General features: G+C 49.5%; 2 protein-coding genes across 11 annotated transcripts in view; one reads left to right on the forward strand and one right to left on the reverse strand.

Annotated features, from left to right (window-relative positions):
- VGLL4 (vestigial like family member 4) overlaps positions 1–4,913 on the forward strand; it is a 143,894-nt gene extending 138,981 nt beyond the window's left edge. For all 7 annotated transcript variants that reach the window (XM_019732657.2, XM_019732658.2, XM_074312984.1 and 4 more), the window contains 2 exons: positions 1,563–1,683; positions 2,123–4,913. In XM_019732657.2, the coding sequence (XP_019588216.2) occupies positions 1,563–1,683; positions 2,123–2,394 (393 nt within the window). In that variant the 3' untranslated portion in view covers positions 2,395–4,913. The remainder of the gene's footprint in view (positions 1–1,562; positions 1,684–2,122) is intronic.
- A 747-nt stretch (positions 4,914–5,660) lies between these two features.
- Positions 5,661–17,179, reverse strand: part of ATG7 (autophagy related 7) — a 219,893-nt gene continuing 208,374 nt past the window's right edge. For all 4 annotated transcript variants that reach the window (XM_019732654.2, XM_019732653.2, XM_074312982.1 and 1 more), the window contains exon 19: positions 5,661–5,920. In XM_019732654.2, coding sequence (XP_019588213.2) covers positions 5,888–5,920 — 33 coding nt within the window. In that variant the 3' untranslated portion in view covers positions 5,661–5,887. The remainder of the gene's footprint in view (positions 5,921–17,179) is intronic.

Genomic DNA, 17,179 nt, shown 5'->3' on the forward strand with positions numbered 1-17,179 from the left:
GCTCCCACACCCCTCATCCCAGGCGGGCCTCCAGCCCTGTCTTCAGTTACTGTTCTTCCCGTTTCGCACTCGGACAAACGGAAGCTTAGTGTGGTGCAAGCCCTTGCCTGAGGTCCTGCCAGAGGAGTGGAGAGTGGCACTCCCCGAGGTCTAGTCTACCTGGCCTCAAAGCCACGTTCTCTCTTCAGGCCATCGTGTCCACAGTGTGTCACGTCGACTCCTTTGGTGGCTCCATCCCCATTGCTGATGTGTTGTGCTATTGATAAAACCCTGAATTCTTGGATATGCTGCTGCTAAGCTCCACCTTCTCCGTCTTAGATGTGTAGAATTTCTTGTAGACCCCTCACCCTTATGTTTAATCCCAGTTCATACTAGTAGACCCAGATCTTCATCACAGAATGTGTCCTTGTTGTTCCTGTGCATTTCCCGTCATAGGAAGGTTTGCTGGGAAGCCTTTTGTGTTATCTTTGTAAGGAAAGCTGGGTAGACAAGCCTGATTCCCCTCTGTTGACACTTCTTTCGTCATTGGACCCTTTGGGGTGACCCTTCAACTAGCCCCTCACTTGCAGTCTTGGAGCTTAGTGCACGTCCTTGCCCGTCTTGCCCTTGGGGCGCGCAGGAGATGCCTTTCCTGGCTGGAATGTGAGGAAGCCCAGCTGGGTTCACAGATATTTCCTGGCCTGGATATGGCACCAGGGTGGGGGATGCAGAAACCCTCTGGTCCCTGCTCTGATTGGTGCATGTTCTCGAGGAAGAGGCAGGTGCTGGCGTGTTACAGGCACACCTGGAATGGCTGATTTCCTTGCTGAATGGGGGAGGGAGGGGGTATCACAAAAGGCTTCACAGAGATGGTATTTGAACAGGGTTTTAAAGGAAGGGTGGAGTTTGCCGGGCAGTGTGCTGGTTATGGGGAAGGAGAGATTCGGCAGAGCAGATTGGGTAAGGGGTGGTTGGCGTGGAATTCATACATTTAACATGTATTTTCTGCATTTCTGTCTCCATCATTGGTGTGGTCATAATGGAAACCAACCTGAGCTTGTCTGGCTTCAGCAAAAACAATGTATGCAGGAAGGGTACTGGGATTGCTCAGAGATCCCCTGGGGTACAGTGGCACATAGCAGGCAGGACCGCCGCTCTGGGGACCTCAACCGTAGGCGCTGTGGAGGCTTCTCACACACCCTGGGAGGCTCCCTCGCTCTGGAATCACTGTTATTTCATCCTTCGGCAATTTGACCAATGATGAAGCAGGAGTCGGCAGATGGGCTGGGCTTTGATTTGCTTTGGTCAGGAGGGGCTTCAGGACGGGCTCACAGCAGAGCGGTGGTGGGTGCTGGTGAGGACCCTGCATGGAGGAGCTGGGGTCCAATAGATGGGGGATTCGGGTGCTAAGATGGCTGGTGGCACTTGGCTCTCCAGGCAGGACGAGTGCCCAGCCATGGTGTGGGAGGGGCGGGGAGGTGGTCGGCCGCCCTCAGAGGTGGCGGGTGTCTAAGGACTGGGTGGGGAAGCAGAACTCTCTGTTTGCAAGCCTGAGCTCATGGCAGCCTCGTTTCTCTCCCCAGAACCGGCCTTCCGTGATCACCTGTGCCTCTGCCAGTGCCCGCAACTGCAACCTCTCCCACTGCCCCATCGCACACAGTGGCTGTGTGGCAGGGCCGGCCAGCTACCGGAGGGCCCCGAGCTGTAAGTGTCCCTGGGGAGAGGGGACAGCCAGGTGGGCTTGGGCTCCCTCAGTCAACATGACTTCAACTGGAGTTTGCTTCCTTCTGTCTCATGCTGTAGATGGGACCATCTAGCCCGTGGAATTTATTGGTAATTGAGGCTGAAAAAGTAGGTTTTATTTGAGCACATTTACAGCAAGCATTGTTTCTGGGGTCGGTGGGAAGGGCGGAACAAACACATCAGCCCTGACCTCTAGATCTCTCTCTTGTTGGCAGAACAAGGGGCTCTACCATCACTTAATGCCACATTCTCTCTGAACTCGTAACTAGCCCAGGTGGCAGGCACGTTGCCAGGTTACAGGTTCAGAGAGGTGAGCTGCCCTAGTGCTCGGCTACGCTGCGTGGAGGTGGGCCCTCTGTCCCCAGATCCCAGCCCTGACCGCTGTCCTGCTCCCCTGCAGCCACCACCACCTGTGACCCTGTGGTGGAGGAGCATTTCCGCAGGAGCTTGGGCAAGAACTACAAGGAGCCGGAGCCGGCGCCCAACTCCGTGTCCATCACGGGCTCCGTGGACGACCACTTTGCCAAAGCCCTGGGAGACACGTGGCTTCAGATCAAGGCGGCCAAGGACGGCGCATCCAGCAGCCCTGAGTCGGCCTCACGCAGGGGCCAGCCCGCCAGCCCCTCTGCCCACATGGTCAGCCACAGTCACTCCCCGTCTGTGGTCTCCTGAAAGGGATCACCACCCTTGAATAAGACGTCGATCTGCATGGTTTGCCTGAGCTTCGAACAGTCAGTCAGTGCTTAAAAAATGGAAAAACAAAAAAAATCGTGGGAGTGGGGTGGGGGGGAAGGGAAGGGATGGTTTATTCGCAAAAACCATGTCGTTGGGATTTTTGTTGTTTTGTACTTGCTTGGTATGTGTACGCCAGGGCCCTCGAACATGATAGCAGGAACGGCGTGTGGAACATCTGTCATGTAGCATCCTAACTTCCTGCCTCAGTTACCAAAGAAACCTCTGATGCAGGTCTGCTGCCCTGACAGGGCCAGGACTCCACGGCACGCGCTTTCTCAGTCACAAGCCATGACGGTGGTGACCCAAACGCTTTGTGCTTTTCCATTTGCTTCTCGAGACCGGGGTGAGTGTGGCTTAGCTCCCGTGGCTTGTTCGGTGCAGCCCACATGTGTGCGCTTGTGTGTGTGCGTCTACTTGAAGAGAACTGTCGTGTCTGATTTGCACTATTGGAGGAGGACTAGAGTTGCCTGCCTGACAACTTTATGTGAGATGCTAGAACTCGGAGGGCAAACTGCTGAAAAACAAAGGGTTTAAGGATGACATTTCTGACCATTTGTGTGATTTTGTTGTTTTTTAATTTTAGACAAACAGCTTTTTGGAAGGGGAAGTCTCATACAGGTTATAGGTCTTTCTCTCTCTAGATTTCAGGTGCTTGCAACTGGACTGCAGACTACCAATCACGGGCATTTTACTTTTCCTAAACACTGCAGTTTGTTAGACTAGAGCTGAGGCTTGGAGGTTCCGTAGTGCTTTAAATGTGATGCATGTTTTAAATGGAGAAAAATAGCTGGTTTCTATTAATTGTATAGACAGCAAACACAAACCTTAATACTTGGCTAGCTTCTGTTCAGAATTAGTTTATTTTTGTCAGTTACAGTCCTAGATACACTTACTGCTGGTACAGTTGTACTCTAAGATTGGTATTTGATATTTACGTTACTCCCAGGTAGTGTGGGGCTAGCCGGCCCCTGGGATGGGCGGTTGAGTCCATCGGTCCGCCGTGGGGTCGGACGCTGGAGTTTGTGCTATAGGCTGACGGCATCATTATTGTGTTGCGTCCCTGCCTGCTCATTACTAGCTCCTGGGGAGTTGGGATTTGTGTCTTCAGCTTCCCTCCATGCAGAAACTGCTCCCTTTAACTCTCTTGGCTGAACAGCAGATTACTGACAATCTGTGATATACGGTATTTTGTATGCTTCCTCGTACGCTGGGGCCAAGGCAGTATACATTCCTCTGACTTTATACAGTTATTACTGCATTTATTATCATTTGCTATAGTAATAGCTACTAACTAGACATTAGGTGAAGAAAGCATGACAGACACAGCTGTGGGTGTTCAGTAGCTGATCTTTTTGGTAATTGCATGTGTCTATCCCCCTGCCCCTCCACTGGGCTACATTCCAGCCTCGCCCACCAGAGGGCTTAGGAAGTCACCTGGCCAGGTGACATGGGCGTGACCACTTCACCTGCAAGGCATGGTGGACTCATGGGAACCCTCGAGGCTGCCTTTCAGTGAGAAAAATACAGGTTAACTGGTTCATTTTGAAAATTGGCACCAGGTGAAAAGGTCGGAGGATTTGCTCTTGCTGTGGTCACGGGGTGGCTGCTGGTCTTTGAAAAGCGAAAGAAAAGCCCTTCTCCTCTCGCCCCCTGCACACATTTCACTCCCACTTAACTGGGCTTCCAGGCTTTCGCATCCAGGCCCCTATATTTTCTGTAGGAAGAATCGTTGAGAACACTTTTTTTATATAGGTAACTTTAAGACCATCATTACGCTGTGCGTAAAGAATGTACAGAGAAATTTGTAGGTATTTTTTGAAGAACAATTAATTTGTTAATGATATGTAGCTATTTAATTTTTCCCTTTCCTATTGTAATCATTCATATTTTTTTTGTTTGGAAAAAAAAGTTGATCTTTTTTTTTTTGTCGTAGATTTGTCTGTAAAAGTGCAGGAACACAGTTATTCTATGAGAACACTGCATCTGCCTTAATAGCCACTAGTTTGTTATTGCTACAGGCTACTGAGCATTGCCACAGGAAAACAACCCACTGCCGGGGGCTCTGTGAGGAATGGCTCCTCAGCCAGTTCTCTGTCAGTGAACGAGGGCATCGCTTTGGGAGGGGACAGTGGCGCTGACAGCCAGGTCCCTGGTGCACTGACCTATCTGGGATAGGCAGTACCCCGGAGGGGCCTCGCGCAGACAGGGAACAGGAAACCAAACCCTTTACCGGGAAAGGACGCAGTCCCTGCCTCTGGAGGGGCGCTGTGAGCTGCTTCACAGAGCCACCAATCTGCAGTGCGTCGGACAGTTCTCTCCGTGTTTGTAAATCTGTAATATACCATTCTCTGTGGCCTGTTTTTTTTGTGGAAGAAGGAAAAAAAAGGTTTGGCAGGCCATCTTTTTTTTGTACTTAAAAGTAGCCTTAAGAACAATAATAAAGTGCTCTTAAACCACGGACTGTGTGTGTGCCCCTGGGGGTCCTGGAGTGACAGAGCCGGGCCTTTGCTTATGTAAGGCGGAAGGGGGGGGGGGTGCTCAGGGCATTGTGCCTGTCTACAGAGGCGCCCCTATTTAAGCCCCACATAGGATGGAAATCTAGGATTTTAATTCTATATGGAAGCCTCATTTACAACCTAACCAACAGAAATCCTACTCTGGTTAAGAGTCAGCCTCAGATTCCATTTTGTCATTGGTTCCAGACCTGAGCCTAAAGATGACACTAGAAGGATAAAAAGTGTGGGAAGGGTAACTCCTCTCTCCTGGGTTTCCATGTCAACCTCTGTGGGTATCACAGACTTGCAAACCCAGGGTAAAGAAGAAAATCAGTCTGAGCCTGAGTGACACATGGCCGAGCCCATCTGAATAAACCCTCGCTGCCTGCTGGACGCCTGGCCACAGACAGACAGGCAGACACACACACACAGCCACCCACACTGGTGTGAAGGTCTCCCAGGCACCAATGCGGAGGGAGCAGCCCTCACTTGGCTGGGGGAGCGTGGTGTCTGGGAGGGCATGGGGTGTGCCATGTGGCCCCCACAGTGGTCTGTAGGACCTGCTTTCTCACGTCCCCATTTAGTCTGTGCTGGGCCAACTCCTCCCAGTCCGCAGTGCCACCCCACGAGGGCCAAGGTGGAAGGGATCCGGGAGCTTGCCTCAAACACTGTGACAACGAGAAAAAAGAACTCGTGGAGGGAGCCAAGTCCCAGACAGACGGCAATGCCATGGTTATTATTGAGCTCAGAGCGGGCGGTGTCAGGAATCATGAGAAAGGGAGGCTACCAGCAGCTCCTGGGCAGCAGAGGGAAGGCCTCAGTCCTCAAGGTACGCAGAGGAGGGAACCAGAAAGGTTGGGTGGCAGTCCTGCTCCAGCCACTGAGCCCGTCAGCAGGCAGCCGGGGAGAAGTTGGCCACGCAAGGGTGGGCTGCGTCAGACGGTCTCGTCGTCGCTCATGTCCCAGATCTGTGTGGAGAAAGGGGAGACATTTAGCAGAGTGTTCTGTGGCCCAGTGAGGCCCACGCATGCTCAGGGCTGTGCAGCTGTGACAAGTAAAAGGAACAGTGGCTCCCACTTGCAGGTGACACACTGTGCTTCACAACTCCCTGGTCACTAAGGGAGTGACACCTCCATTTCTTGTATAATGAAACCAAGGCTCAGGACCACGTCATTTGCCCAAGATCTCCCTGCTAAGAGCCAGCTAGTGGCCCAGCCGGGGGTGCTGGGGTTTGGCCCAGGGAGGTATGGAGGCCTCTTGGCTGTCCAGCCCCATCAGGCCCCACTGACTCATTCCTGCGGCCCTGACCACGACCCCCCAGGTCATCTTGTCTTTAATGGCTTCCTTATTGTCCAGGTGCCTCTGGAAGGTAAACTGACTGAGGGCAGGAACTTGGACTGCACCTTGCGGAGTGGGGCGCAGGCTGCCTGCGGACACGCACTTCCTGCTCCTACAGGTTCCCACACTGGGCAGCCCGCTCCATGATCATGTGAACTGGGGTCCAGGTGCCAACTGGAGGAAAAACCACACGTCCAGACAGATGCTAAGGAGCTGGCTGCCCCTGGCGAGTAAGCCCTCGCCCCCCAGCCCCGGGAGACAGCTAGATCCTGCTTCTGTCCGTCCTGTGTGGGTCCTCGGGGAACTTGAGACTTCTGAGTCTGATCTAGGGTGGTGGGAGATGTGACTGTGGAGCCCCCCACACACACACAGGAATGGGAGAAAGTGGGGGGAGGCCTGCCCTGGCTGGCCCCAGAGGCCAGCACAGAGGCCCCCCAGCTCCTTGCACCCTGAGCTCCCTGGGGGGCTGGTCCCTGAACTTACGTCTTCAGACTTTCAGAATTCCTAGAATTGGTTGCAAAAGGCCACCTCAATGCTAGCTTGAGAGAAAGAACATCGTGTTTACACGAGGCTGGCCCGGGGAGATGAGGAGGCCCGGCCAAGGTAAATATCAACACCAGCTTGGCTTTCAAAGTCAAGGATGTAGAAAATAAATAGAGAAGGAAATTTCCTCTCCTGAGGACCCAGCAGCCCTGGGCGGGGAGGGCTGGTGGGTGTGCCTCTCACACACCCCCATGTCCCCAACCGTCAGAGGCCACTGGGATGGGACTGCAGTGCCAAGATCCACAGGCCTGCAGGGGCAGAGAGGAGAGTGGAGGAGTCTGGCAACCTGAGTGGCAGGCAGGCAGGCCCTGCCCTTCTCCGCCCAGCGAGCCACCCAGCTCATCCTCAGCGTGGCCTGAAGGGGACTCCTGGGCCTGCCCCCCGGGCTGGGATTCAGCGGGAGTGGGTGCTGCACCCAGGAGCCCCTGGGCCTGATGCCCCCCTCCTGTTCTGACCATTGAGCAGGGAGACGAGCGACCAGAGGATTCACCAGCAGAATTCATTCTTTCATTCACTGAACACACATTTATGGAGCCCCTCCCTGTGCCAGGAGCCGTGCAGACCTGGTGCAAACACTCCTTCACACCTCGCAACAGCCTGTGAGGTACAGACAGACACAAGCTCAGAGAGGTAAGGCAGTTTGCCTGGGATCACACAGCAAGTAAAGTGCAGAGCTGAGAGCACAGGTGTGTGGGGGGGAGGTTGTGTGAACAAATGGCTGCCTGGACGGCCTGAAAGGCTGGGGCAGCTGCAAGAAGGAGGGGGCCTTGGCGGCGGGGGCGCCCGGTGGCCCGTGGCTCTACAACCTCAGTGGCCAGGCCGGCAGGCCCTGCCCTTCTCTGCCCAGCAGAGGTACGTCACTGAGCAATGCCCTCTGCGGATGGGCAGACAGGGTTGTTCACAGGAGAGCAGGGCTTTACGGGAAGGCAGGCGCTTCCATCACGTTTATCCATTTTACTAGATGGATAGTAAAGCCAGGGAAGCCAGCTGGCCTGACTGGGGGCCTCCCGGGAGGGAGCGTGGGTCTGTCCTGTGCTCCTGGCACTGCCCAGGCCGTGTAGGGGATCAAGACTTACGTTTGTCCTCTCCTGGACTGGGGGCTGTGGTGGGACGCTACAGAGGGCAGAGGGGAGGACTTCACATACTGCGCAGGGATTGTCCAGAACGAGTTCCCTGGGCCCTAGGTGGGTTCCTCCCCTGGGGCAGGCAGGCCTTTTCCCATCAGCTGGGCTCAGAGAGGCAGCAGCGCCTTAATTTTAAACCTCCAGAAACGTCAGCCTTGACAAGTACTATATGATCTTACATGTGTAATCTAAAAAAGTCCAGCAATCTCTCAGAACTAGGGAGTAGATGGGTGGTTGCCAGGGCCTGGGGGAAGTGGACAGATGGTGAGAGGGCACAACTTCCAGTTACAAGAGGGTGAAGTTCTGGGGATGGACGGTATTAAACTGTAATACTGTATTGTGTACTTCAAATTGGCTAAGAGAGTAGATCTTAAGTGTTCTCACCATGCACACGAAAAAGTAACTGTGAGGTGATCGGTGTGTTAATTAACTTGATTGTAGTAATCATTTTACAGTGTATATGTATATTAAATCATCACGTTGTACAACCTAAATATATACAGTTTTTATTATTTGACAGTTATTTCTAAATAGACTGGGGGAGGGAAAGAGACTTAAGTCTTGTCCTCTCCTGACTGTGGACTCCCAGAGGGGCTGAGATCGGCGCTCCCCGCTGGCTGCGCACAGCACTTGGTGGAGAAGGGGCCCAGAATAGAGGTTTCAATCGGTATAAAGGTTTTTTAAAATGTTAATACTCAGTGCTGGCAAGGATATGGTGAAACACTTGCAGGAGGAGTATAAACTGGTACCTTCTTTTTTAAAAGAAGAAATTTGAGACTATGCAATACAAAGCTTTAAAAAGACCGCCTAAGGAAGAGATAATCTCTTCCTGGATGATACGCAAGTACACCTAGAAAGCCCAAGAAAACACACGCTGGCATGAATACAGCAATAACATTCATGCCAGCAAGGTATAAAATTAACTCATATTATGGCCTCCCTATATACAAACAACATCCAGTTAGAAAATGTAATAGAAGAACCCATTATAAGAGCCATGCAAAAGAGAAATTACTAGGGAATAGACGTAACATGAAAGACACAAAATCTATATGAAGAAAACCTTCAAAATAGTCTTGCAATAGCCTCGTAAGAAAAGTAAACTGAAACGAATGGGGAAACACCCCTTGTTTTTGCATAGGACGATTCAACATCAAGATGTTAACTTTTCCCAAGTTAACATATAAATTTATCAAGTATCCTTTCTGGAGCTAGGCTAGCTGGTTCTAAAGTTTATGTGGAAAAATAAGAATATCTAGGAAAACCTTTCAAAAGGGGCAATGAGGTTCCTCTACTATGTATTTAAACATGTCATAATGTCTATAATTAAGAGGGTTATGTCAGCATGAACCTAAACAGATGGGCAAATGGAACAAAATTAGTCCAGAAAGAACAAAATAGAATGTCCAAGGACACATGGGAATTTCGTATTTTGATGATAAAGGTCTGGGGCCTGTGACCTCAACTCATTAGAAAATGGAGTTTAATATAGATGATATGGGGACACCTGGATGGTCATTTGCAAAAAGATAAAATTGATTCCATGCTTCACACTGTACGTGAGAATTAACTCCAAATGGAACAGACATCTCACTATAAAAAAAGAAAAAGAAAAAGAAAACCATACAAATACTAGATGCAAACTTGGGTAAATTGCTTTACAGCCTGGGAGTGGGGAGCCTCTGACCTAAAATCTCTAAGCAATAAAAACATACATTGGATTATGTAAAACCACGTATGCAATTTTGCATGGAAAATACACTATAAGTAAAAAAGACCACAAACTGGGCGAAAACATTGCAGCATACCATAAAAGGTTAATCTCCCTAATATACAAAGAGCTCTTAAAAATAAAGAAGAGAAAGATCAATGAACTGATATTTAAAAAGCAGGCCAAAGACATAGTTCACAGAAAAAGGCAGGCAGTGGGCCCTTAAACATAACCAAAGGTATTCGACCTTAATCAGAATAAAAGTTATGCTAAAATTTCTTAGGACACAAAAAGTACTAACCAGAAAAGAAAAAATTGGGACTTCAAAAAATCAAAACTTCTTGGGCGGCCACATGGCTCAGTTGGTTAGAGCCGAGCTCTCAGCAACAAGGTTGCCAGTTCAATTCCTGCATGGGATGGTGGGCTGCGCCCCTGCAACTAAGATTGAAAAGGGCGACTGGACTTGGAGCTGAGCTGCGCCCTCAACTAGATTGAAGTCCAACAACTTGGAGCTGAAGGGCCCTGGAGAAACACACAGTTTCCTAATAAAATTTAAAAAAAAAAAAAAGTCAAAACTTCTGGTCTCTGAAAGATACCACTATGAAAATGAAAAGGCAAACCACAAACTAGGAGAAAACATCCATACTGTATATAAAAGGACCTGTATCCAAAATATACAGAAAACTCTTACAGCTCAATAATAGACAACCTGATTTTTTAATAAATGGGCAAAAGATTTGAAGACACTTCACAAAAGAGGAACTACAATGGCCAGTAAGAACCTGAAAAGAGGTTCAGCATCCTTTGTCCTCAGGGAAATGCAAATCCAAACCACAGAGCGACTGCACACCCCACCTAGAACAGTCAGAATAAAGACGCTGGGAACTCACACTGCTGCTAGTGGAAATGTCAATTGGCCTAACCCCTTGGGAGAAAGGTCTGGTGACTTACAAAATTAAACATACACTTAAACCATATGACCCAGCCATTCTACTTCTATTTACCCCAAAGAAATGAAAACACATGTCTGCAAGACTTGTGCAAGAATGATCATAGCAGCCTTATTTATAATAGGCACAAATTAGAATCAACCCAAATGTCCATCAACAGGCAAACAGAGAAACTGTGGAATATCCACACAGTGGAGACTTCTCACCATCAAAAGAACAAACCACTGACATGTGCGAGTCCATGTATTTCAGAATCCTTACGCTGAGTCAGAGGCCCAAACAAAAGACTACATACTGTGTAAACCCATTTATATGGAATTCTAATTCTAATTAAGACTAATCTATGGTGACAGTAGATCATCTGTCACAACTCACTATATACCGTGTTTCCCCCAAAATAAGACCTAGCCGGACAGTCAGTTCTCATGTGTCTTTTGGAGCAACAATTAATATAAGACCCGGTCTCTTTTTACTATAATAAGACCTAGCTGGACATTTTAAATGAGTGCATTTTATTGTATATAAGTCATACCTTAATAAAGTTGATTTTTAAAGAAAGCAACAGAGCATTTTCTCACCTATCTGACTGGCAAAAACCCCAAAGCTTGACAATCCACCGTGAACCTGTGGGAAAGCAGTCCTGTCCTGCGATGCTGGTGGGGCGTTAATGGTACAACCCTTACGAAGGAAAATCAGGCTATATCCAACAGAATTACTTTTGTCTTCACTGTTGACCCAGCAAGCGCACTTTCAAGAGTCTCCAAGACACACCTCCATATATACAAAAGGACATCATTCCCTGCTGCATGATTTGTTCCAGGAAAAGAAGACTGGAAACAGCCCACGTCGGAACCAGCTAATGAAACCATTCACTGCACATCCCGTGGGTCACTGTGGCCCTAAAACAGAAAGAGCTTGATGAACGGATATGGGGCAGTTTCCAGCATTTACTGCGTGAAAGAAAAATGCACGGTATCTGGCACTGTGTGTGAGAAAGAAGAGAATAATATTTTAAAATTCTTTTTTAAGTTTTGCAAAAATAAACACAAGAATGGTAAAACAGAAATGAATTGAAATGACTACCTTTAGGGGGTGGGTGGCATGGAGAGGGGACTGCTGGGAGCGTACTTTTTAACTTTAGAACCAAGTAAATGTTTTACATATTTTAAAACTGAAACCAAGAAAACCCAAAGCACAGCAACAAAGCACTTAATTGGACTCATCAAAATTCAAAACTTTTTTTGTGTTTTCAAGGACACATTTAAGAACACAAGAAAGGGAAAAGACAACTCTCAGAGGAAATGTCTGTAAATCATATGTGACAAGGAACGTCATTTACAAGTCAGTAATAAGAGAAAGAACCCAATTACAAAGGGGCGAAGGCGTTGAACAGACCTTTGTCCACGAAAGACAGAGATGGCTCAGGAGCATAAAGGCATGGACACGGATCCCTGACCGTTAGGGACGAGGAAAATGCAAAGCCAAAGCACAAGGAGATACCACTTTGTATCCAATGAATGGCTTGAATCAAAAAGTCAGATCATAACAAGTGTTGGTGAACATTTGGAGAGACTGCAACCCTCCTCTCTTGCTGTTGGAAACGTAAAATAGTGCAGCCAGTGCACTTTGGACAGCAGACTGACAGGTCATCAAAGTCAGTTACCGCGCGGCCCCACAATCCCACTCCTGGGTGTATCCCCAAGAGAAGCGAAAACCTCTGTCCTCATGACAGCTTAGACATGAATGTTCAGAGCACTTGTCATAAATAGTGAAAAAGTGGAAACAACCCAAATGTCCACCAACTGATGAATGGAAAATGCGGTCTGTCCATATAGCGGGGTGTTACTCAGCCAAACACCTGTCTGCACTCGGTCTTCTCAGGAGCCTGAGAACCGTCCTGTGACAGCCCGCATTGTACAAAGTAGGTAACTCAAGCTCAGGAAATTATGCAACCTGTCAAGGAGACCTGAAGGAGCTGTTAAGGGGTAGAGGAGAGGCTTTTTCCATTTTATCCCCCAACTTATTCAACATAAATTTTTCCTAAAAAAAAAAAAAAAAAAAAAGGAAGACCAGTCTGAAGCTTGCTTCCTGGACCAACACTGATGCTGACACACAGTGAGTGGCCCCCCAGCCAACAGCACACACAGGAACCGCGGGCAAGCCCAGGACAGATAAAAGGCCAGGCCAGCCTCCGACCTGTCCTGGCTCTTGCGTCCCCTCTCGGGCTGATCCTAAGCTGCCCCGAGACTCGGGGCCAGGGCCCCCCAGCAGTAACGGAACCCACCACTCTGCACCAGCGACTTCAGAACTGCGGGGCTCAGCACAAGTGGCCGGAGAACGTGCGCTAGACCCACACGCCCAGAGGGCCTCAGGGTTTCCCTTTCCAGCCTGCAGTGGAGACGGAGGGTTTGGAGGAGCTGCTCGTCATCTAATTTGAAACTCGTGTCCCATTTCTGGGCCACGCTGCCTAGAGCATGCCACGGACTAAGGTTTGTCTTTTATAAACACTGTAATTATCTTGTGAATGGCACAATTATATTTGTGTGTGTGTTAAAAGTGTTCATTTGTTAAATGTAAACATTTCGAATATACCAGTTTTTGAAACCCAGTTTTGGCATTTCTTTTTTTTAAAATAAGAAATGGAAACATGCAGACCTCCCTGGGCTTCTGAGTGGCTGTGTTCCCCAAACCTCCTTGCTGGGTCCCCAGGTGGGCTTCCTCCGCCTTCCTCCGCTGGGTGGAGACTCTGCCGGGATCCCTGAGGGGAAGGCAGGGCCGTTTCTTTCCCGGGCCGGGCCGTGGTCCAGGGAACAGGCCCGGCAGTCCCCAGGTATCCCTGGCCCCGGGCTGCTCTGCTCGGACCTGCAGCCCTATGGTGCTGTGCCACCCACTCTCCACACACACCAGACTGGCTTTCTCGGAAAACAATCCCATGGCGTCCGTCATGCCCCGGTTTCACACCACAGACACATGGGCCAACTCAGGAATAACACTGCCCTCTCAGAGTCAGTCCAGAATCCAGGGGACAGAGGAAGGACTGTCCCCAGGGTCCATGTCTGTATCACGGGACCCAAAAGTGTCAAGATCCTTCTGCCCTTTGAACAAGAGGGTAGAGAGTCTGCATAAGGAAGGCGGGAGCAGATGGCGAGGGCTACCCTGGGGACCGACAACCCGTGCCCTGCAGGGGACATCCAAGTGCCCTTGCTATCTGTCCCTGGCAGCCAGGGCCCTGCTTTTCATTACAGCTACGGTCTCACTCTCCTTCAGTGGAGATGAAACGATCCTGCCCCTGCCCATGTTCAGGGGCCTGCACTACCCCTTGTGACACAGCACCACTCTGGTACCTCCACTTTGAAAGATGCCCACCTGCTGCCCCACTCTTGTACCCCAACACTCACAACCTTCCTAGCTTGGCCTCTGCTGCGCACCAGATTTGGGAGAGGAATTGAGACCCAACCTGTCTTCTCAGGGAACCCCAGCCCCAAACTCAGTCTTCAGGCACCAGGCAGTGAAGAAGAATGGGAGTTAGCTAGAACTTCTGGGGCAACTTCCAGCTCTAGAGTCTTCTGGTGGAGAACCCATAAGCCTTTCCTATCCCCACCCCCACAGGTGGCAATTCAGGGGCCCCGCATGACTGCTCTATGACCCCACTCCTCCAGGGGTTCCAGGAACAAGGTTAGGGTTTTACTAGAGAGAAACAGTCATGGCCAAGGCAGCTGGTAAGACAAAAATAATGCCTTATACAAAGCGTGCTGCGCCAGTGGTGAGGGGAGAGAAAGGAGAAAGGAAATGCTTTATGTTGGCAGCAGGATGGGGGGCCTCCAGCCCTGCGGTGGGGTGTGGAGGGTGCCTCTGCCTGGCTCCAGCCTGAGCAGCTGATCAAAGGCACATCGAGGGAGGAGGCAGGGCCTGGGCCTGTGCACATGTGGCTCGCAGGCCACCTTCGGGAGGCCTCTGTCCCCCCCAATCCTTCCTGCTTCCCCTACAGACGCTCTGGGCTGCAATTGATAAGGGGAGGAGGTCTGAGAAAAATGGCCTCATGTTTCCGAACCTAGATCCAGAGAAAAGTACAGGCCGTGACACTAAGCCTGCAGTCACAGAAGTGCCTGGACTCACGGCCCCAGGCACCAAGCACTCAGCTAACACCTGCAACACAGACGGGGACAGGACGTCCTGGAAGGGGTGCCGGGGGCTTTCATCTGAAAGGAGGCACAGGTGGGAAGCAGTAGAGAATAGGCTGCTGAAAGCAGCTACTAGACTGGGAGGAAGAATGGAGAAGGTAGGTGGAGGCTGCAGGTCCCCTCCGACTGGGGAGGGGCAGATCTCAGGCCACAGGACTCAGTGAGAGCAAGGCTCCACGAAGACAGGGCTGCTTGTTTCTACCTTCCCACCCGAGGCTGAACCGGGCCTCCAAGCCCAGGGAGGAGGGGCACGCAGGCAGAGGGAAGGTCTGTCCCATGGGGGACAGGAGGCTCAAGCCATTCGCTGGGCCAGAAAACAGAAACTGCTGTCGGGGTGGGGATCCCTGTCCCCCCACGACCGGGGAGATGGCTGGAGAGCTTGGTCCGTGCATAGGACGAGTATCAGACATTAAGCAAGTTTTAATGATGTGAGAAAATGACCAGAAATTATTCTATGGAAAGAGACATTAACCTATGATCATCCTGACCCCCCTCACATACATGGATGGTGTTAAAAAAAAAAAGGCTAGAAGTAAAAATGCAAACCAGAACAATAACCTCCAAATGGTAGAATCGTGGGTATAAATTTTATTCTTTATCTTAGAATTTTTTTACAATGCTCCCATAGGACTTTCCTGATAAAAAAAAAAATGCACCGTCCAGAGTGGGGATACTGAAGCCCCAGGGAGCCAGCGAGCTGGCTGCAGGAGGTGCTGTGCCCGGTCCCAGGACGTAGTACCTGTGGGTCTTTTTCATTTTGGTTTTTTTTTCCCCTCCCAGGAAGTTCTGACTAGCAAAGTAAGAAACCTGCTATAGGGGAATCGTGCCATTTTAACCACAGACTCCTGAGTGAGGTTTCAATGGGAGACCCTGGAATTCCCAGCCCACAGCACAGGCTGCCAAATGTCTCCTCATTTGATTAGTCTGGAAAATGGGCCTCAGGCCCTGCTATATTTAGCGCCCTCCCTCTGGGCATGTCCTTAAACCGAGCCCCAATAATACCTAAGAGCTCTAAATGGCCAAAAGTCAAGGAGGGTCCGCTCTGAGAGGGGGGTCACTCCAAAGACAGGTGAGGAGCAGCCTGGTTGTGGGCTCTCAACCCCTCGTTACCTAATGACATTCAAAGGCCACAGGGCCTGAATTAGCAGCAGCAGCAGCAGAGGATGACTTAGCAGGGTGTGTCTTCTGTGCTTCAGCGTCTCCACTTAGTTTGGGGAGTAGCAAGGATTTATTTTGGGGACATGTGGAAGGAGGGCTGCTGGGCCCAGGCTTGTTTGCTTTCTTCCCAGCTTCAAAACACATTTTTCAAATTAGGTGGTAAGAATATAGGGCAATTTCTGTGGCACCAACATGCTTTCTTTCAAGATATGATTTATGTTTGGCCCACATTTTAAACGAAATGGTTATTGAGATAAATGGCCATGCTGGAGGCTGCAAAATGGTTTCCATTATGTAGTTCTTTTCAGTTCCTTAGAAAACTTTTGAAAAGTGCTCCTTTAAAAAGGCAAACACTTTGCATTTCTGTTCTCTATCTCAAAGGGCTTTTGGGGTCAAGTTTGAAGAGAGGAGGAGGAGGAGAAGGGAGAAAAGCCTGAGAGCTCTAGAGTGAGGTGAATGCAAGATATAAACATTCACAGACTTTACGTGGTAAGGAGAGAGAATTTTGAAACTTTAAATCATGCAAATGCAGGTGACCTGGGATATCAGGAGAGGGCCATAATTCAGTCCCAGGTGGACATTCTCCCAAGGGCCCCGCCTCGGGGCCTGACCGGCAGAGAACAAGGGATGAGAAAGACGCTGACCCCCAGACCTTGTAGAAAGCTACCGGAACCAGACAGAGTGGCAATGAGATAAGGACAAAAAAGAGTAGAGAGGCAGAAACAGACCCACACATACACTGGCCAAATGACTTTCAACAAAGGCGCTGAGGTAATTCAGTGGGGAGAGACTTTTCAACAAATGGTGCTGGAGCAATTAGACAACTGTAGGGAGAAACATGAATCTCGACCCTTGCCACAAACTATACACAGAAATTAATGTGAAGTGAATCATGGACAAATATGTAAAAGCTAAACGTATAAAACTTCTAGAAAAGAACAAAAACATTTAATGCGATTTTGGGGCAGGCAAAGAATTCTTAGGATACTAGTAGTATGGACCATAAAATAAAAAATTAATAAACAAGACATCAACAAAATTCAAAACTTTCTCTTAACAACCACATTAAGCAAATGAAAAGGCAGACCAAAGATATGGAGAAAATATATGCAATATATATATATATTACAAAGGACCTATGTCCAGAAAATATGAAGAACTCATAATAATAAGGAAAATAACCCAATGAAAACATGGACAGAAGGTTTGAATGTCACAAAAG

This window comes from Rhinolophus sinicus, linkage group LG10 (assembly GCF_036562045.2).
Source record: "Rhinolophus sinicus isolate RSC01 linkage group LG10, ASM3656204v1, whole genome shotgun sequence".
Lineage (NCBI taxonomy): Eukaryota > Metazoa > Chordata > Mammalia > Chiroptera > Rhinolophidae > Rhinolophus > Rhinolophus sinicus.